Source organism: Colobus angolensis, unplaced genomic scaffold (genome assembly GCF_000951035.1).
Source record: "Colobus angolensis palliatus isolate OR3802 unplaced genomic scaffold, Cang.pa_1.0 Scaffold38, whole genome shotgun sequence".
NCBI classification, from domain to species: Eukaryota; Metazoa; Chordata; class Mammalia; order Primates; family Cercopithecidae; genus Colobus; species Colobus angolensis.
The window spans coordinates 2365165-2391264 of record NW_012117154.1 but is presented as its reverse complement, the minus strand read 5'-3'; the positions used below and the strand labels follow the sequence as shown (position 1 = coordinate 2391264).

Here is a 26100-nt window from a genome sequence, read left to right as displayed (position 1 = left end):
CAGACATTAAGGAGATTTGCAAATGTGAAACAATGCCATGCTAACTTTTAAAAAAATAATTACTTTTCACTATAAAAAAATGCTGTTAATGCCAATACATAAAATTATTTTTAAATGAATTCTTTTAAAATTTACCTTAATTTCTAATATGGAAGTCATTGATAGATATAACCAGTAGAGTGCTGGTAAATGTTTAACAAGCAGCACTCTGGGGGAGAAAAGGCCCTGACTTGTAGTATCTGCCGATTCCCATGGTGTAAATACTCTCATCATGCCCCATCTCAAGCTACCTTTACTCATGTGGTGGTGGGAAGAGACATGTAGCTCTTGGGAGCACACAGTGAGCTGGCTCTAGCACACCAATGAATATAACCCACATAAGCTTTTTGGCATACTCACTAATTTTGAAGCATATAAAAGAACAAATTTGAAAATAGGTGTCCTAAGACCACCATCACCTTACCAATGTCAGACTCCACTGAGGGGACAGAGTATTCTCTCTCAGTTCCGAAAGTACTTAAACCTCAAATTCTAATGTACTTAATATAAACATCCTAGGATCTCTCCTTAGTTATCTCTGCCAAGCTTCTGGCAAAGACATTTGAATCTTTCTATTATAACACCTTCTTAAAAGAATTTTTTGCTTTGAAGGAGTACTTTTTGGGAATTCTTTTAGGAAGGGCTCAGAGTTGATTCCAATTTGGGTTGTGGCTTCTAAGTCACTTGTGTATAAACCAGTCAAACAGACTTGCCGCTTGACGATGGAATGTTTTGGGTAGAGAATGGATCTGGGGTTAACATCCTTCCTCCAACTCCTTCATGCTGGGTGTGGAGAGGAAGAACGAGGACTATCACAAGGAGTTTATATAAACAAAATACTTTATTATTGAGAGAGTAAAGGCCCAATTACAAAATTTTTATACTTAAGATCTGTTTATTACCATGCCAGTGGTTTATAAGGACTGTAGTTTCCGTAACTATTAGGTCAAACCCCATGAAACTCCTTCTTTGTAGATAAAAACCAGTCTAATATTGGCAATTTCACGTGGTTCAACCTCACATATATAATGAGCCAATGCCTAGGATTCTTTTGGCAGCAAGACGTTCCCAGTCACATGTCTGTTTATATTATAAACAGATGTCCGAGTGATAAATACGTCCCACTTGAGAAAAACATCCTGTGCTTAAGTATACTGGGAACGGTCTTTTGTGGGTATTTAGGCATTGCAGCTCTGGCTTTGCTCTTCCCAGCTTGCCCGGCCACCCGATTCCTCAGTTGCATCACAGGAGGATTTTTTACAGATGTCAGCCACCGGTCCAAGGCCACACAGCTAGTAAACAGACAAGCCCGTCGGACTTTGAAACCAACTTGACCAGGTCATTTACAAAGGCCAGGAATACACATGACTCAGGTGCTCTTTTGAAATGACTACAAAAGTCTCCATCTCGATCAAAACGTTTTCTCCAAATGAACGGCTCTGATGCTTTCTCTTTCCCATCTTAAGTACCCGCTCTGTGCCTCAGAATAGTCTGTGTCCAAGAAAATAAGAATCACGTCATCTTGCTGTGGACACTGAGCAAAAAGGAGGAGCATGCTATTAAGATGGTTTGAGACGCACGAGTGCACAAAGATGGAACAAACTGTACTTCGTTCAAGAGGTTTCATCAAGACCCCATCGCCCCCCATCCTTCAGCTCTGTACAGTAACTTTAACTTTACATGGAGCTGAGATAAAAATAAAGCTTTCTTACAAATTACATTTTTTTTCCAGTGAATTACTTTTGCAGTAAAAATAGCTGCTACATAAATCCCTCCTGATCTCTGAAAAGGAGTTGCATATTTCCAAAAATAGTATTCTTATTTTAATCATACAGAAGAACGTGGAGCACAGGAAGGAAATGGCTGGGTGGTCAGGGAGAGGTGAGCTGTTGGAGAAACACAGTTAAACTAAAAAATAAAATCCATTTTGTGTATAAACTGACTTAAAGGCATGCAGAGAAGTGGAAAACATATGCCATTTGTCAAGAAAAATACTGCTTTACAGCTTTTACTTGACAATTAAAGGAGAAAGCAGAGGCCAGATAGAACCCCAGATAATAACATTTAAGTTTCTTATAAAAACTCCCAAATGTACAGTCCTTGCCAGACAACCAAGGCAAGAAAACCCCCAAAAAACAAACAAAAAAAAGCACAAAAAGCAGGGATGACCCCCCCATAGGCCTTACCCCTGTAAGTCTATGAAATGTAAATAATACATACTTTACAACTTCTCTTAGTCGGCCCTTGGCAGATTAAATCTTTGCAAAATTCCATATGTGCTACTGAAAAATGAAATAAAACCTTGGATGTCTGAATTCTTATTTCAAATACAGTTATATAATTATTTTAAATTACAATATACAATTTTTGTTAAATAGAATTGTTAGGGGATTCTGAGAACAATTATAAGATTATAATAATATTTACAAACTAACTTCTGAAATGACATGGTTGTTTCCTTCCCACCCTCCTACCCTCTCAAAGAGTTTCTGCATTTGCTGTTCCTGGTTGCAAAAGGCAAAGGAAAATCTAAAAATAGTTTGTGTGTGTCCACGACATGCTCGCTCCTTTGAGAATCTCAAGCCAGAACCATCCCGTCCCACGGCCTGCCAGGCGCCAGGATGGCTTCCCGGTGCCTCTTTCTCGACCATTTTCATGTAAAAGCACTATGAGTAGAATCAGCTGTGCCGTCGCGGCCACAAGCGAGGCAGCCTGGTCAAGAGGCGTGGTTTGGGATGCAATAAGGCCACTGCTTCTTGGCGACTTTCCTAGACGTTTTCAATCCTGCCTTTCCTGGGTCCTCGGAGCAGGTGGTCAGGATGGGCTTCCCACTCAGTCCACCAGCCTGGGGCCGGCTCAGGGCGGTCCTGGCGACTTCAGTCCTCCGTGTCGGGCTGGACGCCCAGGATGGCGTGCAGTTCCTCGGGCGTGAACCCCAGCAAGTTCTGGAGGTCGCACACGAAGCGGTACACGTAGCGCTTCCCCGACGTCTTGTGGATGATGTTCTTGTCATAATAATAGCGTAAGCCCCGGCTCAGCTTCTCGTAGTTCATCTTGGGCTTATTTTTCCTCTTTCCCCACCGGCGGGCCACCTTTGGTGAACACGGATGGAAAAGAGTTAAATTCAATTTGTCAGTGAAGAAAAAGTGAATGACATTCCTCCCTGATTATGATTCTGAGGCACATTCACTCTAGAGAGAACTTGACACCTACACAAGGTCTGCAGGAGGATCTTTTGAGTACCTAGGAGTACCTCTGAGTACCTCTGAGTACCTATGGCAGGGGCACTGTGTCCCCAAGGGGCAGAACCACTGGGGAGTGAGGTCCCTGCTCTCTGGCCCCAGCTCAGCAAAACCTCCTGGGAGCCAAGGGTTCAGAGCCAGGAGGGTCCCGAGACAAGGGAAACGCTGGTGTCACCCACCCTCCAGGATTCTATTCCAACTACTGAAGTTAACAGGTGCCGGGTGGGATTCTGAGCTGCGTGATATACTCATTCCTCAATGCTTGTCTCCCAAGGGAACTGGGGGCAGGGTGGGAGTGGTGACTGATTATGCTCTCTGGTGCCAGAGACCAAGGGCTTCTCTCTAATGCTTTTCTGGAGGGGTTGGTATCCCACCTGTCCTTGGCCTTCTCCTTTAGACAGGGCTCCTGGTTCTAACCCTGCAGGGCTGGGGTCAACGCTGCTGGGCTCAGCTAAGGAGCAGACAGAAAGCCGGCTTGGGGCCACAGGAGGCTTGTTCCACCAATGGACAAGGACAGCCTTCCTAAGGCATTTTCAAATGGTTGGCAGAGAACCTCAGTTTGCAGCTTGGGCCTCTTGATCAGACAACTGATCAAGACAGTGAAATCTGTGCAACGCCCTTGTACGAAGCATACCCAGAAAACACTATACACATTTATCCACAAAGCATGACTCCACTTCCATTTTCCCAACAGTCAAGGATGCCTCACGTAGAAAGATTCTCATTAGTACTGGTGAACCCTTTTTTTTGTGCCCAAAGAACTGAGTCTTTGAACCCAACCAGGAAATCAGGTTTTCAAACCCAGAGATTTCCCAGGGCTCTGGCCATACCTCATCGGGGTCGGCGAGCTTAAACTCCCATCCGTCTCCAGTCCAGCTGATGAATGACTGGCAGGATTTGTCAGATAGCAGCTCCAGCAGAAACTGCCACAGCTGAATGGGTCCACTTCCTGTGGGGAGAGGGAGGGAGACGGATCATACCCTTTCACAGATGTAAAATACAGCAAGGCTTCAACTATCCTAATTGTACATGCTGACTTAGGAATGCAGACCCAGCTCTCTGAATGGGGTTCCGATGTGACACTCAAGGGTGGCACTCAAGGTGTTGGTGACAGTACTGAGTGTTTTAATGGGATGGGGCTGGGCACCAAATGTGAGTTCCTCCTCCGCACTGCCTACTCCTAGAAAATAAGGTCACTAGACGAGACACCCTTCCCCTTGATGGCTAGGTTTGTTCTTTCTGGAAGAAAGTTTAGGGCCACCAACTCTTGGCATTAAAATTCCCCATCTGGTTTAATTGTTCCTTATGTTAAAAACCTTCAAGGTTTATTTCTAGAAACACCCAGTGGGGCAGAGATGGGGGTGGCCGATGGGGTGTTTCATCACAGAATGAGGCGTGTCATACGTAGGATCCCATGCCACCTTCCTGCCAAATGATCATGTGTAAATTGCTTAATGTGAGCCCGGTTTACTCAGTAGCCACGTGGGGTCACATTCATTGCCTCACAGCCTCTGTCTGGTGAAGCATGCAAAGTAAGTGTCAGCGGGTCCTGTTCTAAAGAGGAGGGGTAAGATGCGGCTCAGAGGCCAGGTGCCTTGTCCTGGATCACACACCCATCACAGCAAAGAGGAGAAAAGCCTAGATCTTCCGATCTTAAGCCCAACCTCTTTCTACCAAATAGCTCTTCCTCAGAAACGCAATGGCCATTATCAATAAAACTTTGCTGTAAAGCACGGCACAGGCATTCTAGAACCAGAGCTGTGTGGCCACCGATAGCCGTCTACCTGTGAGCCAATTTCCCCATCTGTAAAATGGCCTCATACCACCTCCATGCCAGGCTGTCCTACAGAATACAGACTGTATGCCTACTTAACCACCGAGCTGGCAGTCAATAAACAGAAACTTATGTTACTATTAAAATGAACCACACTAACGTTACGGCTGTTTATTCTTCTCAGGCCCTGAACTCCCAATAATGAAAGCGCGAATAGCTTTCACACACTCTTTCCGTGTACTTTAATACATTTACGTGGCTGGTTGTTCTTAGACGACAGGAAAAGAATGAATGCCTCACTATCTTTATTTTAAATGTATCAGATTTTTTTAAGTTAGGTAATTTCAATCCACAGTGGCTCCATATGGTCAAAAAAAAAAAAAAAAAACAGCACATTTAAGGACACATGAAGCCAGTGAAAACAAAGCTCCAGTATTTTCGCTAAAGTACTGGAAATATCTGTTTCTAAAAGCAGCTTTAATATTTGTCCTCTGCCTAGAATAGCTCTCACCCAAACCTCAAAAATAAGAGTAGATAGATTTTAGAAGCAAGAAAAGGTAAACAGTGCCCATATTATTTGAGACTGGCTCTGCTGCCCCTCCCTAAGCCAGTTTACATTCTTTGATTCTTGGAGTGGGTGAGTCAGAGCTGAAGACTGCATAGGCCACACCCCCTGCTCCAACTACTCCACAGAAGTCCCAGGTGGAGGGCGTGGCCTGTCGATTTTCATTCACTCCACGGAGCTCTGTGTACATGGAAATTCCACCCAGTGTGGCTTTTTTCTAATTCAGAGATACAGTGAGCCATGCATAAAACATGGAGTGTAGAGCACTTGTGTACCTAAGCTTAGAAACACCCTCGGTGAACGTGGTACTGTGGCTCGAAAGGAAACAAGGGACAGGACCCAGGAGACTGGGCGGCCAGGCTCCTCGAGATCCACACGCACCTGTGAAGCCGGCCAGCACGGCTGCAGGTATAACTGGTTTGCCTTGCTCCACCGGGTCACTCCTCTCTTGGATGTAATCCTTGAAAGACATGGTTGGCTTATTGAGGCAGAGAGACTGGCTGCAGTCATCTTCAAAGCTCTCGAAGGAAGGAACCCGTTGTACATCCAGCAAGGACGACTGGCTGTTCCAGGACTGGAGGAGGGAATCTGAACTCTCGAAGCTGTCCGCACCGTTCTCAGGGGAGTCATGGTCTTTGGGCGTCCCTGGCAAAGACAACCAAGCACATACTTTGATTCCTCCAGGACACGGTTGGTCTTGGGCACGACCACAGCATCACCAACCACTACCAGTGCAATCATGCACCTGCAGACTTCTCAAAATGCTCTCTACTCAGGTGCCTATTCCTTAGGGTAACTATACTACACAAATCTTATCTTCCATCAACAGTAGAATGAATAAAATTCTTATAATGGAATACTATAAGCGATGCAAAAGAACACGTGGCTGCTACATCCAACAACATGCATGAATCCCAGACCTTACGATGAGTAAAAGACAAACACAAAACATACCGCATGATTCCATCTATGTAAAGTTCAAGAAAATCAAAACCTAATCCATGATGATAAAAGTCAGAATAGTTCCTTTCTGTGGGGGGGATGATATTGATGGGAAGGGGTACGAAGGAACCGTCCAGGTTACTGGAAACTTCTCTATCTCCATCTGGATGGTTGTTACATAGGTATACATACGTACACAAATTCAACCAGCCACATGACCTGAGATTTGTGCACTGTATTTATGTTACATCTCCATAAAAAGAAATGTCACATTCCTGCATCACCACCATAAATATCCCAAAGCGTGGAGAAGTCTGGCTGTGACAGCAGGGACTGTGTTTTGTTTACTTAATGCCTGCAGTACCTGGGCCAGCACCTGAAACATATTAGGGTTATGCTTGTTGGAAATTCACTTAGAACATGGGCTTTGACCTCCTTCTGTAATGGCTGAACCCAGGAAGTATTTATTAAGAGGTTCATGACGGCTCTGGGGTTCTCAGAAGCAAACCAACAGCCTTGTTGAAAGATGCTTCCAATCTTACCAGAATTGTTGGTGAGCAAATTCAAGTTGCTGCCTGGGAAGTCCTGACTGACAGAGCAGTAGGTGACGCTGACGGAGCTGAGCCGAGACTTGGGGAACATCTGAAACTCCTGCTCAGAGCTGAGTACGCTGGGTGTGGAGGCCGGACACATGCTGTCCAGGAGGCCGCCTTTGGGGTAGTTCTGTGTCTGCATTCCGTAGGGCGTCTGCTCCGTGCCAAAACCTGGGACAGAACAATCGGACGACAGAGCTCTTAAAGTCAGTGTTACCACAGTAACTAACCCCTCGGAGCAAATCACAGGTGAGCACTCCGCACACTCCAGCCCTCTGCAGAACCTCAGTGGAGACCCGGCCTTTGGTGGGGGTCTGTCACCAAGCCTTCTTCTCAAACCTTTCATCTTCTCCACCAGCAGCCCTTTGCCAAAATAACTGCAGCCTTTGTAGGCAGGACTCAATGTTCCTATTTCTACAACCCTAGTGCTTTCATGGGACCGTCAGGAAGACAGGGCTCGCTGGCTCTTGCAGCTTCCGAGGAGAGTAAGGCTCAGAGAGACCAAGTGATGTGTCATGCACTGTGTGATGCATAAGGAGCAGAACCAGGCCATGAACCCTGTGCGCTGAGGCACAGCCCACTTTGCTTTCTGCTCCTTCATCACACTGCTCCTGTCTCTGTCCATTGCAGAATAATGTATTTTCTGGAGAGGGAAGGAAGCTCTCTGACTCTGATTCAGGCTCAGGCAGGCACAGGGTGTCTCACTGTACCACGTTCAGAAAGACCCCCTGAGCAGGAAGCCCCCAGTGGGGCAGAGAGCTGGGCTCCACTGGGTCTCAATGGTGGAGCTGGGGGCAGAGAGAAAACACTGGGCCGGACCAACACCACCCAAGCCTGCTGTTCCGAGGAGCCCTCCCACGCTGGCCTGGCCAGACCATGTGTCCTCCCCAGTGCCAGCAATCGGAAGAAAGGACCTAGATTCCATGACAGCTCTTTAAGCTCCCAAGTTCAAAGCCAGTTTACAAATTGCTTCCCACACACTCGGTGCCCGCCACCTCTTGTTTGCTACACTAGACCAACAGGTGGTGACTGCGGTAACCAGCTCACTTCGTTCTGCTCCTTGCTCTAAGAATTGCCTGGACTGGCACTAACAGTGCTGACCTATGGAAGATCGTGTGAGCCACTTAAGCAATTGTGAATGTTCTAGTGGCCATATGAAAAACGCAAAAAGAAACAGGTGAAGTTAATTTTCTTATTTTACTTGGCCTCATGTAGCAATTATCATTTCAATATGTAATCGATACGTTAAAAATTATCAGGGAGACATTTTATATTCTCTGTTTCATACTAAGACTTCCAAATCTGGTGTGCATGACTGTGCTCTTCCTACACATCTCAATGTGGACCAGTCACATTTCAACAGCTTATAGCTCAACCACCCACGTGTGGCCACCATAAGAGACGCACACAGGTCTAGGTGGCCCCTTAGGAGCCTACAGCAGAGAGTCCAAGTCTACTGGGAAGACTGAAGACCAAGTTCTTCAGGGCAGAATCAGTCGGACTGACCTATTGTATTGCTGTTAATCCAATGAGGAACGGAGGTGAGGTGCGAATTTTCTTCATATTGATCTTCTGTCTTTTCTTGGTTTTCTGAAAAGCAGACACAGGAGACAAAAGATGGCAGATGTAGGTGAAAACTACACAAGAACAAACTGACTTTCTGAATTCCTGTGAGATGATAATTTTAGAATGATGACATGCATGGAGTGCTTCACATTTCATCTCATGGTGCTCCACGTCCCTGCCTGCCTTTTTCAAAGAACGACAGAAAGCAACCCATTTTTCTAATTACTAAAATAAATTTTCCAAAATGAATGATGTCATTGGCAACATTAAATTTTCTATTGCAAAAGGTCCAGATGGTGTATTGAATTCATTCATGCATTCAAGAAACACTTAAGTATTTATGAAATGCCATCTGTACCAGAGGCTGCATACAGGAAATTAATAAAATGGATGGTGTCTGCCCCCGTGAAGCTTACAGTCCCACTGCTTCCAAACCTGCACGCTTCCCCAGGGTGTAGGAGGTCTCCAGGGCTGTGGGAGTCTGGGATGGCTAACTGCCCAAGAACTTTGAAAGGGAAAAGGTTTGTGCACCGTGTATACATACTTAATACGAATATATTACAAAGTATATGTGCACCTGGAAACCCAAACACACACAAACTCACAGGCCCGAGGAATGGCAAAACAGGCCCAATTTGCCAATGAACAGATCACCAGAAACTTGGTAGAAAAGCCCTGTCCAAGTTCAGAAAAAATGAGGGTCTTTAAAAATGAGTTTCCCTGGCCCTCAGAAGCCGTAACTAAAAAAAGTTAGCTGTTGAATCCTAGGTGGTTTTGAGATTCTGAGTCTATAGTTGATGCTGAAATTCAGTGTGTTTAAAATCAGTCAGGTGAGGACTAGTTCCCTGAATTCCATAAATGTGCTTTCTTTTCTTTCTTTCTCTCTCTCTCTTTCTTTCCCTCCCTCCCTCCCTCCCTTCCTTCCTTCCTTCCTTCTTCTCCTCTCTCTTTCTTTTGACAGAGTCTCACTCACACAGGTTGGAGTACAGTGGTGTGATCTTGACTCACTGCAACCTCTGCCTCCCGGGTTCAAGGGATTCTTCTGCCTCAGCCTTCCAAGTATCTGGGATTACAGGCGTGTGCCACTATGCCCACTACTATTTTTATTTTTTGTATTTTTAGTAGAGACGGGGTTTCACCACATTGGCTAGGCTGGTCTTGAACTCCTAACCTCAAGTGATCAGCCTGCCTTGGCCTCCTAAAGTGCTGGGATTACAGGTGTGAGCCACTGCATCTGACCTTCTTTTCTTTTTTAACTCAATGTGTTTTAAACATTGGTCTCCCTGCTATTTTAAGTTTTGAATCAAGACTTCCTCTGTATTTGGTGAGATTTCTACTGATCAATGGCCAGTTTCTGTACAAGACGATAGCGTGTAAATATATATCAATTTCTTACTTGTTTAAAAACATACCCCGCCCCCCTCAACAATCCTCAACATCCAAAATACGTTCCATTTGGACGTAGGAAAATTTACGTAGAATTCATAGGGTTTATGGGAGTAAAGGCTCCCTTTCATTACAGCTGCCATATCTTTTAGCTCTGTAAGGTGAGCTCAGAAGACGTGGGAATTCTTGCCTGTCCTACATATCTGAGTCAACATGGACTCCCGTGATGAATACAGCCAGCAATAGAGAACAATTTAGTGACTAAGGCTACTGCCTTGTGGCTATACCTGATGCTATACACACACACACTCACATAAAGTGGGATAAAAATCTGTAATCACTGCCATATATCTGACTCACTTGAGTGGCATTTTGAGGCAAGGTACTCTATGTCATTACAAGTGGCAACCCTAAGGTTGAAGAACACCCACGTGACTTTCCCAATCAGTCTTCCCGGCCACAGCTCATCCTGGACAAGGAGAAGCAAGACATTCAGCTGGTACCTTTGATCATTTGCTCCAGATGTTCCCAGAGAATGTCACCCACAAAGTCAGGTGCCAGCTCCAGAAAGCGTTCCTTGCCAAGGTTACACAGCATCTGGCCATTCATGCCGAACCTCTGCAGATTCACGTTCACCAGACTGAACTCATTGGTGGCCCAGAGAAGCCACTGGCATACTTGTTGCTCACTCCACAGCCAGGGGTCTACCAGGAGAAAAGAAAAGATAGAACACGTGAGGTAAAACCAGTGGAAAGGTAGTGAGACCACTGTCATCCCTACTTTATGCACCAAGTCCCAACATATACCAGAACCCACAAATGAGCAAGACACCACGATGACATGTCACCATTCTGCCATGACCAGGCACATTCCAAGACACCAGTAACGTGTCCTTCTACTATATATTTAATGAGTTCTGGATCAAGTCTTCAGTTGACTGGGGTAAAACAGAAACTGGCTCAGGTTAACGACATCTATGCTACTCTTTGCAGAATACCCCAAGCAAAAGCTTAACCAGCAAGTCAAGATCAAACAACTGCTCTCCAGCTGGTTCTTCTCACCCAGTGCAGGCTCAGGAAAGCAGTACTTACTTTTCGGAATGCCGAGGCGCCGCTGTTCCTTTTTGAAGCCACTGAAGGTAGCTTTTAAGGCTTGACTCATCACAGCCTTGCTGCATGGGGTTAACAAAGGCAACTCGCAGTTGGCCGAATCTGGAAGGAAAGCCCCCAAGGGGACATCAGGACTTCAAGTTGGTGATATCAGGTGGAGGTTTAGGAGAGACATCTTAGTTTTTGGAAAGGAACAATTTTGATCTGATACCTTGGCATGATTCCTTAAAACAGTGTAACTATTAACAAAAAACTTTTCTGACTACAATTGAGAAAATATATGTCTCAGAACTATACTTATTAAAAAAAATCATAAAACTCAAATTTGATTCTATTTTGCAAAGCGTCAGAAAGCAGTTGTGCGTAGGGAAACCTGCTAAGTCTATTTTAAAATTGTAGGCAATGAAAAGAATTGCATGGTTTCTGGTCAAAAGGCTGAAGGGACTGTATCATTTGGAAGTTACTTCCGTTAAACTAGGCATGGAGCTGAGAAGTGAGTGTGACATGAATGTGCCGCACTTAGCCCAGTAATGGAACCACACCTTCCGTTTTTATTGAAAACAATCTTCTGCAGACACCCTCAGCAATTTCAAGAATGATAAATAGCTGCCATGCAGCGTTACGCGTACGCCAGTGTGTGCGTTTTAATTAATTTTCTGGTCTGTATTCTCGGCACCTACTTCATATGACACAGTCATCTCTGGCACGTTTCCAACTAATAGCTGTGTCACAGTAATTGTGCGAACATTATCTGACGTGCTATTCCTTTAAGAAGAATAAACAATGACACGAAGAACTACATTAAGAAATACAGATGGGTGAGGATTACAAAGAACAATGTGTTGCCCCCAAACCTCAGGGCAGGGGAGATGATTTAACTAATGATGCAAACCCAAATTACAAGTTTGGGTGTTTTTTTTTTTTGAGACGGAGTCTCGCTCTGTCGCCCAGGCTGGAGTGCAGTGGCCGGATCTCAGCTCACTGCAAGCTCCGCCTCCCGGGTTTACGCCATTCTCCTGCCTCAGCCTCCCGAGTAGCTGGGACTACAGGTGCCCGACACCTCGCCCAGCTAGTTTTTTGTATTTTTTAGTAGAAACGGGGTTTCACCGTGTTAGCCAGGATGGTCTCGATCTCCTGACCTTGTGATCCGCCCGTCTCGGCCTCCCAAAGTGCTGGGATTACAGGCTTGAGCCACCGTGCCCGGCCTGGGTGTGTTTTAATGTCTACTCTTCCGTCTGTTTTCCGGGGCAGAGGAGGGAGATGAGGACCTGCTTGCTAATGTGGAAACATCCAGGAGGGACAGCTCAGGGGTCCCCTGCAGTTTTCTAACGGCGGCTCACTGGGGGTGCGTCTGGCAGTCAAGACCTCAGAATCCACATCAGAATCACCAAGTTGATATAAATGAAAACCTGCCTTCTGGTTATTCATAGCAAAGATTCCAGATATCAGCATTTCTCGCTTAGGAACTGTCATCTCTTTATTAACAGGACTACTTAGGAAAATCAGGCACAATTTGTCAAGTCTGAGGAACAAATTACCATGAGAAATGGAATCCAAGCCTGTAGGCACTTCTTGCAGTGTTTGCTCTTCATTTAGAGAAGGAAAAACAGCAAACAGGGACCCGTCAAAGGTGTCAAAGGCTGGCTGGCGCTGCAAAAACAGATGGAAAAGAAAATGGAAATACAATATTTAAACTGATTTAATGACCTATTGTAAAAGTGGTCCGCGGGCAATCCTACCAATATTCCCTGTTTCAACTGGCAATTTTGAAGCAAACATGGAATCCACCAGTCAGTCCTCAAAACAGACTTGTAAAATGGTCAAAGTGACTGAAATGATTCTATTTTACTGTGGATTATTATTATTATTTTTTGAGACAGAGTCTCACTGTGTCACCCAGGTCAGAGTGCAGTGGTGCAATCTTGGCTCACTGCAACCTGCACATCCTGGGTTCAAGCGATTCTCCTACCTCAGCCTCCCGAGTAGCTGGGACTACAGGCACCCGCCATCACACCTGGCTAATTTTTGTATTTTTAGTAGAGACGGGGTTTCACCATGTTGGCCAGGCTGGTCTCAAACTCCTGACCTCTTGTAATCCACCCGCCTTGGCCTCCCAAAGTGCTGGGATTACGTGCATGAGCCACGGTGCCCAGCCACTATGGATTTATTTAAGTAACCTCACACAGTCAGAGTGACTGGGAATTTATTTTAGTGGCCTAATCCACTTAAGTTAATATATTAAATACACAAATCTAAAAATAACAGAATCTTAAAACGGTGTCAAGAGGAGCCTCAGAAACCCCTTTACCAAACACCTGACCCTCCTGTTACATCGAGAAAAATTCAGTGAGGCTGTGTGTGTAAGAAAAATGACCCTTGACAAGGCTGTCTGAGCACAATGCAGTTAAAAGGCAAATGACCGGATAAAAATTGAAAGTCAAACAATGAAATACACTACTTTATCTTTGGAAGCATTTATTTTGAAATGTTTGCCATGAAACAATTTAATTGAAACTAGAGATGCTTTTCCACATCAATTCCAATGGTTTGGAAAATAGTAACACATGACAAAATTCCTTAACGTTTCATTTTATAAAAAGTAAAGTGTCTTAAAAATGAACCCCCACTCCCCGCTCCCCGGCCAGGTGGGGTGGCTTATGCCTGTAACCCCAGTACTTTAGGAGGTTAAGGCCAGAGGATCACTTGAGCCCAGGAGTTCAAGTCTGCGGTGAGCTACGATCAAGCCACTGTACTTCAGTCTGGGCAACAGATAAGGACCCTATTGCTTAAAACCAAAAACCAAAAAACAAACAAAACAAAACAAAAAAACCCAAATCACCTACTAAGGGGAAAGATTTCCAAAGGAAATAGATTTAAAGTTAAACTAAACTATATGCAGAAGAGGAGAGACACATAGAAAGATAAAACCTTACACGACATCGATTTCTGATCATCTTACATAACATTTATGAAAGAAATAGCTTTTAATATAAGACTCGTTTGTAAGTTAACAGATAATGTCTGGATTCATCATTGCCTAAATTGTTGAGGAACACGTGAAGAAAGACTATATTTTTCCAACATAAGCTGGAAATCCCATGTTATGTGTAATACAATGACCCATCTGTTGAGTCATCAATAAGAAAATGTGTAACACATTTACAAATAAAATCGGTTACCCGCTTTCTTTTTACAAATGCAGAACAATGAATGACGCATTACAAAACAGGGCAGGCAGAGGCTGGAGCCCAGCCCAAAAAAAATCCGAGTCAATAATGACCAACTGCCTGAGATCTACCAGGAAAACCAATCCATCGGGCAAGTGCAAATTACTCATCTGGATTTATAAACTACTTTAGAGCAGAGTTAATTTTGACGAAACCTCCAATAAACTTTTAAAGTTCCCACAAGCATTGCCCAGGCGACGAAGAAATGCCTTTCCTAACTGTAAATTCTATTTTTTTTTTAAAGCCAGGAAGCCAAAAGACAATACAAATCTGTGCTTCCTATTTCAACACATCAATTTCAGTAAGACTGTTTCTCTTCCATATCCAGAAACTGCATAAGCATCGTCGAATTATTTGAATATAATTATTCAATTATTTGAAGCATTTTTCTTAGGGGTGTGGTTTCAACTTAATACCATGATTTCTTTTCTTTTTTTTTTTTTTTGAGGCGGAGTCTCGCTCTTCTGCCCGGGCTGGAGTGCAGTGGCCAGATCTCAGCTCACTGCAAGCAGGTTCCCGCCATTCTCCTGCCTCAGCCTCCCGAGTAGCTGGGACTACAGGCGCCCGCCAGGTCGCCCGGCTAGTTTTTTGTATTTTTTAGTAGAGACGGGGTTTCACCGTGTTCGCCAGGATGGTCTCGATCTCCTGACCTCGTGATCCGCCCGTCTCGGCCTCCCAAAGTGCTGGGATTACAGGCTTGAGCCACCGCGCCCGGCCAATACCATGATTTCTTGTACCACCTCTGCCCTGCTTAAAATGTCTGGCCAAATCAAACAAGCAAACTCACTAGGCTGAAGTTTGATGACCTTTAGAATACTGCAGAAAGGACTGTGCTGAGTTTTAGCTCTTTGGGTCACATCAGACAAATAACCTCAATAATGACATACAAAGGAAAATGTAATATGCCAGAGACGTACATCATCATTATGCAAGACGCTAAGCTTTGAGGAGGCCAATTTTAAAATCATGCTTCTGAAACATGTTTACTACATAATGCTGAAAACAATCAAATCTTGCTGTCATATTTGGAGAAGACAAGTGGGAAATTACCAGTTTGTGCTACTAAAGAATGTTCCAAAAAGGAATGATGATAGAAGCTACATAAAATGTTTATGCAGCAGAGAGGGCGCTTTCATTTTTCATCTGGTTTTTGCTTTAACATAAGTAGGCCTGCTTGTTCTCTGCACCAGTAACAGGCTACCTACAATTCCATGGCTGCTGCCCTTTCTGATAGGAGCTGCAGCGGTTGGGTCTGTCTGCCTCTTCTCTCTCATTTCAGTTCTTAAACAGCTTCCCATCCATCAAGGAAACTCCTGGGTAGACAGAAAAGGCAGTAGAGACAGCCTCTCCAGCTGTTTTATTGGGAGTTATAGGATTTTCACCTGGAAGGAGCCTCAGAAAACAAACTATAAAGGCCTTTGGTTTCATATCATGGAGGAGAAGAACAATACACATCAAGATACCCATTCTGCAGACCAGAAAACCGAGGCCCAGAGCAAGTAAGCAAATAGCCTATAGTCACACAGTCAATAAATTAAAAAGCTAGGGCTACAATCAGTTTTCTGGGACCCAGGCCATTTTTTTCTTTCCTCCTAGAGATCGAGTTTTCCAATTAAAAAAAATTAAGACTTGCTCACTCACCTTGAGTGTCCCTCTGTAACTGTTAGCCACAGGGGCTACCTGGTCCATATTCTTGATTCCAAAATCATTCATCTTCAGAAAAAAAAAAAAGAAAGAGTCAAGGAGGCAAAGGATTAAGTACACTAAGAACTCATCAGTGGTGGCATCCAGACTTGATCCTGGCTGCTCTGCAGCTAACAGGTAATTCCAAACTGAATGCAGGGAATTCTTATTTAAATGGCTGTCCTCACAAAGGTCTCAAGAGGAAAGCATTTCTCAGTATCACAACGGGATATGCTACTTTGGTGACTGAATAATAATGCTGATTCCCCACTGAACTCCACTTAGATGTCACAGAAAAAGTCACTTGCCGGCTGGCTAGTCAGAGCCTCCTTGCTGGGTTAACAGGGCAAGAGGGCCTGAGTCAGGCTTCTCATTTACATTTCCATGGTCAGCTTAGGTGAGCACTTGGGTGGGTACAGCGGGGCAGTGGGCCACCTCCTGTCTGCTCTGGACACAATCCGCTCAACCTGAGAGCTTCGGGACAGCTGCAGGGGGCCATTTCCAGAGACAGGAAAGGAGTCCAGAAATCCCCCCTCTTCCCTTCCACTCTCCAGGCTGTGAGAAAGCACACGCCCAGTGAAGGGATCAAAGGGAGAACTGAAGACCAACCCCTTACATGGTCCCAGATCTTCCTGCTTTGAATACAGAGCTCAAAATATTTCTGCTTTGTGTGTTGCTTGGCTGTGCACTTCTTCAAGAGGAACTGATTCCAAGCATGGATCTGCCTTACTTCCTCTGACTGAGTCGTAATCTTCTACTAGGCCTGGGCTAAGCAATATGGTACCCACTTGTCATGTGTGGTTACAAACCTCTCAACCAGTGGCTAGTATGAATCCACACATACACACTAGCTCTCAAAGACTTAGTGGAAAAAAGTAAAAAGCTCAATAATTTTTATACTTACACAATATTTCAAATATATTAGGTTAATCCGAAATACACTGAAATCAATTTCACCTGCTTTACTGTTTTTTAACATGGCTATTACAATGAGGCTTGTAATTGGACAATGCCATAACAGACTGAAAACTTATTTGGGGCTCTAAAATGTAATTGTTCAGCCAGGTTAAGTTACATGTCAATAAGAAAGATACTTAGACAATAGAGTAACTAAAATTCATTTTCAGAGACCTTGGGTTAGCACTGATGAGTAGCCTTCACCTCTAGGGCGATTCCTTGCCCTCCCAGGTTCATGGCTATGGAACTGAAGGCTGGTAGCAAAGCTCTAAGCCCAGCTCCATAGCCTCCACTGGGTGCTCTTATCTGTTTACAACTGAGAACTTCAATTAAGACAACATTCAACTGATAGAACTTACTGGATGTGGCAAAATAACATATGCGCACAGAACTATTTAATTTGCGTTTATTTTCTTGTTTTCTCTTTACGATCAACATTATGGCTAAACCAGACCTTCCAAGAGCCCTGCCACCCAACACACACCCAACACACACACACACACACACACACACACACACACACACCCTCTTGGCTAAAAGGCAGCAGGTGAAGCCAGAGGCATCAGAAAATTCTGTTAAAACCCTCGGAGTGCAGGTAATGATCATGGCAGCCAACAAAGGCTGGTCAGCACTGGCAATAAATAATAGTCCTATGGGAGGACAGAGAAGGGCAGCAGTCTTGGATCCAAAGTGGCCGCATTCACTCAGAATCTCCACTTGGTGGATTATGTCACTTACATTCACTCAACAATCAATAGTGTCTCCTACTGATGGCTGCCATTGCCAGAATGCCTAGTTACTAAGAGCTAAGCCCCGTGCTGGGGGGTCATCCACTCCTACATAATTGAATCTTCCTGCATCCCTGAGAGGCAGACGTCATACAGTGAAGCAACAGAGGCCCAGCAACACGGACAACCTGCCCAGGATCCACATAGCTACCAGGGGGGCCACCATGGGGCAAAATGGAGATTAAACCCCAGTTGAGTATGGTCCTAAATTCTGAGTCCTCCACACAGTCCTCTGCCGGGAGAACATGAATGATGAGGAATGGACCCTTCCCCACCCCATCCTGATATTATCAGACCAGGCCCTTCTCACTACTCCTTCCAATGTGAAATGCTCCTTCCTCTAGAGCTTTATGTCATCTATCTGCATGATATAAGCCCTGGTACCTGTTGATTAAAGAAATAAGCCTCAAACAGAAGGGCAAAATCATAGACATCTTGGGTGTTGCCAGTTATCCATCCAGAGCCGGATGGATCAGCTCTTTTTCTTCCTTAGGCTTGCAGACTGCTTGCTGACTTGATTCTGTTTTTCAGCTTCTCTGAGATGGACAGAAAATGAATGTGGAAGGCAGTGGAAAAACTCTGCCCAGCTTTTGTGTACAAATACCAGGAGAAAAGGCAGCCTACCACTCCCACATAAAGAGCTGTAATTACTAGCTACAGAATAGAATTCATTTGTTGTCCAGCTTTTAATGAGTTTTGTAAAAACCATGCAGAATTAAAGTGCTCTACTAAATGGTTTCAGGCAGACACACAACTAATCAAATTTAAGCTTGCTTAGTTTACTCAACAGGGCTTGTTAGGTGGCAGACAAGCCAAGTTTTTCTGCATAAATCAATTTCAAGTTTGGTGTTGCTGATGGATCGCTGCTTTTGAACCAAAAAAAAAAAAAAAAAGATAAAGGGCAGAAATGTAACAGCTGAGAATTTAAAAACAAGGAGAATTTGCCTGACAACAGTACCCTTATTGGAACAAGAAATCACTATGTAAGATTATTTTGACAGATTTGAAAACAAAAAAAGAAACACCACAACCTTGTAACACACATTTGAAGGTAGTTTGCTTTTTTCGCTCTGAAGGCGATCAGTTTAGAGAGATGAATGACTAATCCCAGAAATAAGTATCTGAACATTTCCCTGCGGATGGTCGGTGCTAACATTTACTGTACTGCGCTACTACTCAGAATTTTAATAAAGCTTAACGTGGAGATTTATCTCCCTGATTGGTGGTGGTGTGGGCAGGCAGATAACGCACAGGGGCTTCCATTGTATGGAACAAATATAATCTCTTACTGGTGAAGTAAAACAAATTACTCCTATCTCCAAAGGGACTGCTCATTTCTTTACTTTGTAAATAACTAGCACTGTCAACTACTATTTTAGGCTATCCTGAAATTGAGTACAGGCTAACATAAAAGGTCTTCTGCCGTAAAAAATAAACTAGGATAACACACACGCAACCCAAACACACACAAGCAAACACTCAGTTACCCCTTCATTCAAAGGCTGTGTGAACGAGAAAATAAAGGCAGCCCGGCGCAATCAGATCCTATTTCCGACAGATTCCCCATGCTCTCCTGGCAGAACCAAGGGGTTCCCATGCCGGGCCCTGGACGCAGCGGGCAGGTGACCATGACACCCCGCGCCCCGCAGGCTCCCGCGGTGCCACAGCCTCCAGGTGTCTTAGGCGCCCCAGATCCTCCGGGCCCGGCGCCGCTCCAGGAAGTCACCCTCAAAGCCGGGGCGCCTGGCCACCGCGGACACCCTCTCCTGTGCCCCCCTCCCGTTCGCGAAATCATGTTCGCCGGGACACCCACTGGGCAGGACCCCCTACCAGGCCCGCGTTTGCTTTTAAAAACAAAAGCGAGCGAAACAGGCCAGCGCGCCCTGGCCGCGCCCGCGGCTCGGGGAGCCCCACGACAGCGGCCCTAGCACGCAGGGACCCCGGCCGACCCTGCCAGCCCCGGAGGCCACTCCACAATCGGAAAGCGAGCCGGTGCGGAACTCAGACGCGCGCCCCTAGAGTCCTCGGAGCATCCGCCACCCCCATCTGCACCCCCGGCAACGCCCCGAGAGCTGCATGTCGGTGCCCGCCGCGACTCCCCCACCCCGGGCCCCGGGTGACCCTCCCTGGGACTGGAGCCACGCGCGGGCCGCTCTCCGGGGCCCAGCTCTTACCGCGCCGCTGCGGGCAGGGCCGGCGCGCGGTCGGGACAGTGACTGCTCAGGGCCCGCGGCTTGCTCCGTGCGCGTCGGGCGAGGGCGAGGGCGCGGGCCAGAGACGTTCGGGGAGGCCAGACGCGGGCCGGGCGGCTCCGGGAGCTCTGGGCTGGAGCGACACCTCACTCGTCAGTAGCTGGAGGAAGTAACCGGCCGGTCCCCGACGCGGCGCGCTCTTCAGGAGCGGGGGGAGGAGGGAGGAGGGAGGAGGGACGGCCGAGGGGAGGGGAGGGGAGGGGAAGGGAGGGCAGGAGGGAGGAGAGAAGAGAGAGGGGAGGGAAGGGGAGGAGAGAAAGGAGGAGGGGAAGGGAGGTAGGCAGGATGGGGAGAAGCCGGAGGAGAGGGAAGGGGGCTGCAGGAGGGTTGGGGGAGCGGAGGGAGAGGAGAGGGAGCGCACGAGAGGAGAGAAGAAGAGGGCGGAGGCGGCGAGGGAGCGCGGGGCGGAGCTGGCTTCTTCCGGTCCAGCCTTCCCTCCGCCGCCTGCTGTCACTCGGCTGGGTCCCTCGCCTGCTGGCCCTGAGGCCCGGGGACCAGGGCCTCGGCCCCACGTGCGCGCGAGTGTGCGCCCTGGGAGCCGGGCGGAGACTTCCCGTGGAGCGCTCGGCGTCCTCCCCAGAGCCAAGGCCCTAACGCCAAACCTGCCTTTGGAATTCCGCAGGGACGGAGCAGTGGTGCTGGTGGCACCGAGGGGCAGTCGGGCTTGGGGAATAAGGCCCTGAAGTTGAGCCGACCCCATTCTTGAACCTCCGAACGGATTTAGGACTAATGATCATTCTATCACAAAAAGGCTCCAAATGAGGCGCTGCCTGTAGAAAACGGGCCCCGTCTGTGACCCTGAGTCGTGGTGCTGATCCGCGCTGCTCCCGGAAAGCCCCGATCCCGCGGGAGTGGCGCCCTCTGGAGCTGAGCGGTGCCCAGATAGTGACCAGCCTTGGCCGCGCTTCCCTCTGGGCTGGGCACTCCACGCACATCCTTGTCACTCTCGGACGACTTTTGGCGCCTACTTTACACAGGTGGGAACTGAACCTTAGGATGAATAACCTGCCAGGTCAGATCAATGAAATTCACGGTGGAAACCTGAGTTTATCTGGCTCCCAAACCCATGGCCAAAACCACCCCCCACACTGTGGTTTCCATTTTTATCAGAAGGTGCTTGAGTCCATGGCTGTTTAGACTCAGGTCACATGCTCAATATTTTGCAGGAAAGTTTAGATTCCTGAAGTTGTAGATGAAATAGGAAAGCCCAGCTTAAGCGAGGCCACGGGGCTGAAAGCTGCTCACATCTCAAGGACTGCGGCACCACCCGGAAGGGAGAGGAATGGCCCAGCTTCTCCGTAACTCAGGGTTTTCGGTTTCCATGGCGACTCTGGGTCTAGAGTTATCCAGATAAATGAGATATCGGTGCACCTTAATGTTTCTGGGTCCCTGAAGGTCTCCAGGTATCACCGTGGCATGAGCCACAGTCAGAATCTATACCGCTGAAAAAATCACGTATAGGGGAAGTGATATTTCTTGGAGACTGAATTGATTCTGATGGCTTCTCAGTGTATATTCAGGCCCAGATTGGAGAACACAGCTAGGTCAAGAAAGAGTTCCATAAATGGAATACAGAGCCATAGTAAGTTACCATGGAGACGTGAAGAGTATGTTACTATTTTTTTTAAAAACCGTAGCAGAAAATACTGACTCATCTGGGCTGCAGTTTCAGCTAATATAGGGTCTTTCTCCCTCAGACTACTTGCACAGCCCTGAGAAGTTGGGTGTAGACAACTGCTCCCCAAAGCTCAGCTACTTCCTGAAGCTCGCTTGCCTCAAGCAGACTGCCTTGTCCCACCATGTCTGCCCTGGTGTACGTAGGTGCTGAGTGCCAGGTGCTCCAGGGCTCCCTGAGTGGAGACATCTTTGCTCTTTGCAGGGCTGGCACAGGTTGGGGGCTAGGAGGTGGTGCTTTGTTCATGCTGGACTGTTTCCAATATATATGAGCAGAAAGATATCAAAAGAGGAGCACAGGAGTTTGAAGACCACCGGTTCACGACAGTGGAGCCTTCCTGTGCTCACTAACCTTGGGATTCCTCTACAGAATAAGGGATGATTATGGAACCGATGTCCTTAAGACTGTGATGAATGACATAGAACCAAATCTGCAGAATTTGTGAGTGTTGAGTACATGGTAGAGAAGGACTCAAAATGATCTAGCTATTAAGAATATTTTTCCGGCCGGGCGCGGTGGCTCAAGCCTGTAATCCCAGCACTTTGGGAGGCCGAGACGGGCGGATCACAAGGTCAGGAGATCGAGACCATCCTGGCTAACACAGTGAAACCCCGTCTCTACTAAAAAATACAAAAAACTAGCCGGGCGAGGTGGCGGGTGCCTGTAGTTCCAGCTACTCGGGAGGCTGAGGCAGGAGAATGGCGTAAACCCGGGAGGCGGAGCTTGCAGTGAGCTGAGATCCGGCCACTGCACTCCAGCCTGGGCGACAGAGCGAGACTCCGTCTCAAAAAAAAAAAAAAAAAGAATATGTTTCCAAGCTCCCCTCAGGGAGGATTTTATTAAAAACTTTCTGAAAAAACTATCATATACACACATATACACACACACACAAATCCCGCCCCTCGCGGGTTTAAATATGTGAAAGCCTTGGGAAGGGTATCCTGGCTGGAAGACCAAACGGCTGAGCTGAAGAGGATGGGGAGGCTGCGGGAAGAGGAAGCTGGGCCTGTGTGCTGGAGTCATCGTAAGCCCATCTTCTGCCTCCCACCCAGGTCCCTGGTCCTCCCTATTTCCCCTTCCAAGGAGTCTGGGGCTCCCCCAAGCAGACCCCTTTTCCTGGGTGCTGCCCTGTAGCTGATCCACCTCTGCACCTGGGCAGTCACATGTTCATAATAAAATGGCTTATCCTAGTTCTGGGGCAATATCAGGGTTCCCTACATTTTTGTTCTTAATACTAGTTGGCTTTCCAGTTACTCAGCAGAATTAAAAAGCAGTCTGGCTGAAGCCAGTGATTATTCATTGACTATTATGGTGCGATTCACAGGGAACAATGAGCTTTACAGTAAATTAAACCTAATAAAAGTACAGCCCTTGTGCTTGGAGATCAAAAGTCGAGGGTGTTAGAAGGAAATTAAAAGTCAGAAGGTGCACAGGGTGGAGTGATCAGATGCACCGTGGCGGACTGAGTTATGAGCAATGTTAACACTTTCCCCTTAAGAAAAAGGGACATTCACAGAGGAGAGGAGGAAAAGGGATATTACAGTAGAATATATACGTTACAAACATGAAATATCTAGAGAGTAAAATGCAGGAAAAGAGTTCTTTAGGATCCAGACATAATTATGAGACATGATTAGCAAGTTTACGAAGTCATCCTTTAAAAAAAACACACACAAAAACATCTCCTTAGAAACATGTCTGTATTTAGCTTAAAATCCAAATCAATAGTTGACAGGCAGTTTGTGGTGGTTTCCAGTTGCAAGTTAAATGACGTCATTTGGTTGGAAGTGCATCATTTGTTCACTTAGCGAACACAGAGTCAGATGCTGAGAAGACAAATATGAATAAGGCTTAGTTAGTCCCTGCCCTTGAGAAGTAAAAGTGAAGTACACAGTTCAGTCAAAATCACATGCACAGTGAGACTTTGGTAAGGAGTGGAAGAAGAAAAGAAAGAACCTAGAGATAGAAATCATTTCCTCATGTGTGAGCTGCTGCCTGCATCTGGCCTGCTGACTATTCATGGGGGGTGTCTGGCAGTGGTGGCTATTTCATTGATATATATTGGGGTCAAGGACTTGATAAGCTTAACCCCTACTTCTGCCCACCTCTGAATCTGACCAACCTTGCCCATTTGCAGGCTGGCCCAGCTACCAAGAATCCTGGGCAGATGTGGGGCCATGGAGCTGCCTCCCGCTCCATCAGGGTGGACCCAGATTATGCAAGCGTTGGCCAGTGTCTAGTCTCTTCTCTGAGATTCCTTGGAATGGCAGATAGGGTGTTCTGCTGGTGGTCAAAAACGTTTGCTAATGCTGCTTTCTAATTCCTTCCGCTTGTTGTCAGCCTCCTTTGTCCCTTGCACTCCCTGTGGCCATGAAGACATGGTACCCAGGCAGGGCTACCGTCTTCACCTCTGAAGGGCAGCCTGTGGGCCCAGACTGCCTGGGGTCAAATCCCAGCCCAGCCATTCCCTAGCAGGCCACCTGTGGGCCCCTCTGGGCCTCCCTCTGTTAACGTCTCCCGAGCACTTAGAACAATGTCTGGCACGTCGTTAAGTGTGTAATAAATAAGTAGCAGGTCCCCTGGCCCTGGAAGGCTTGGTCTCCTGCGGGCATCCCTGATCACTGCTGCCCCACCCTGGCGCTTTTGCTTGACAGCAAGGTATAAAATCAATCCCAGTGCTGTCAATGGAAGTCGTGGTGTCTTTCACTATGACTTTCTTGCCTTTGGTGCTCAGAAATGAGAAAATGAAACACTGGATTTTAAAACTGGAAAAAACTTCAGAGAGTTGATGGCTGAGACCAAGTCTGGTTTGTCAGATGCAGAAACTGAGACCCAGGGAGGATCAGTTCGTTGCCCAGGGTCAAATGCCTGTTTCCTGGCGAGGCTAGGGCACACTCCAGGCCTCCGGGCCCCCTCGTCCACCACACTGCCACCCTGACACAGTCATTTTCCCTTATAAGGCAGTACTCTAGGAGGGTATAAACCGCTTGAAAATCCACCATCATATCAAACTGCACAGTGACATGCTTTAGGCAAGTCTGAACAACCAAAATAGTAATAGCAACCCGTTGTATTCTGTAAAACTGATAATCCCTAAATAAATGTGTCTGAACTGAGTCAGACCTGTACAGATACATGATTTTATAGTTGTGTTTTTTTGTCTGAATCACAAAATGATTCCAACAGTATGCATGGAACTGAATAATCCTCAGTGCATCGGCTTATGTATTTTGCTAACTAGAAAACTGAACCACTAGTCTTCACACAAGCTAAGAGTTAGTCATTACTGTGCCAGTCAGTCTAGCGAATGATTAAGTTAGCTTAACTCACATTTTGGTGACAAAATAAAACTTGGATTAAAGTGTTAAGACTGAATAATGTCACTGACTTAAGCAGGTGTATAAAGAAATCATTCAGAAGTTGAAATATTTTTAAGTTGTAACACGTCTTTGGAGGAATGGCTTTCCAATTGCTGCAAGACTTTCCACCCACGCCTTCCCATTTATGACTTTTAGTGTGTCTATTTCAGACCGACTGAGCTCTTAGTATCTCTCGTCTATGGCTGTGGTGTAAAGTCATCTCGCCTCGCCTCGTGTGCTCTTCTCCAGGTGAATCCTGCCTTTACCTCTAAATTCCAGTCGTCACCACCTGGTATATGCCCGTTTGGTGCAGGTTGAGGAGCCAGAGGAGGGCCAGCCCTCATCTGCTGGAAGATTCTCACTGAACTCCATGGGAGTTGTCCCAGTTCTCCTAGCAAGGAAATACCTCTTAAGAGCATAAGCACTTGGCTTAATTCTTTGTGGTCACCATCTTGAAATTTGTAATATTTTTTGCATAAGAGGCCCACTTTCATTTTGTACTGGGCATTGCAAATTCAGCAGATGGTCCTGGGAGAGACCTTGCCCTGTGTGCAGGGAGCCAACGGCACTGCAGATACACAGGGCACATGCTGGTGGTGAGTTGTCAGCCCCTGTTCCCAAGGTAGGGTTGGATTTCCATGTCAGACTCACTCTGTCTCAGTGCCTTGAAACCTTATTCTTTCTTGTTTGACAATGGGAGTTGAAAGGGCATGTTTACAAATTCTCCTGGATGAGTGTAAATACTTCTATTTGTGATTATTAGCCTTTCTTTAGAAGTCACAAAAGAGCATTGTGTTTGTGTGTTTGTGCATCTATGTATGCATATGTGTGTGACACACACATTTAGAAACACCTTTACTGACGTATAATTCACCATAAAATTGATCCATGTCTTAGTCCACTTCTCCTGCTATGACAAAATACCTTTGACTGGGAAATTTGC

The 26100-nt window shown here is 46.3% G+C and overlaps 1 protein-coding gene across 1 annotated transcript; it reads right to left on the bottom strand.

Moving 5' to 3' along the window:
• Positions 1–861: 861 nt before the first annotated feature.
• Positions 862–21037, bottom strand: ETS2 (v-ets avian erythroblastosis virus E26 oncogene homolog 2). Its single transcript, XM_011954033.1, is given in 11 exon segments — positions 862–3131; positions 4112–4230; positions 6002–6265; positions 7105–7326; positions 8662–8745; positions 10611–10811; positions 11199–11318; positions 12755–12866; positions 16085–16156; positions 20046–20105; positions 20107–21037. Coding segments are annotated over 11 exon segments (2187 nt in total). The 5' UTR covers positions 20824–21037; the 3' UTR covers positions 862–2915.
• Positions 21038–26100: the final 5063 nt, after the last annotated feature.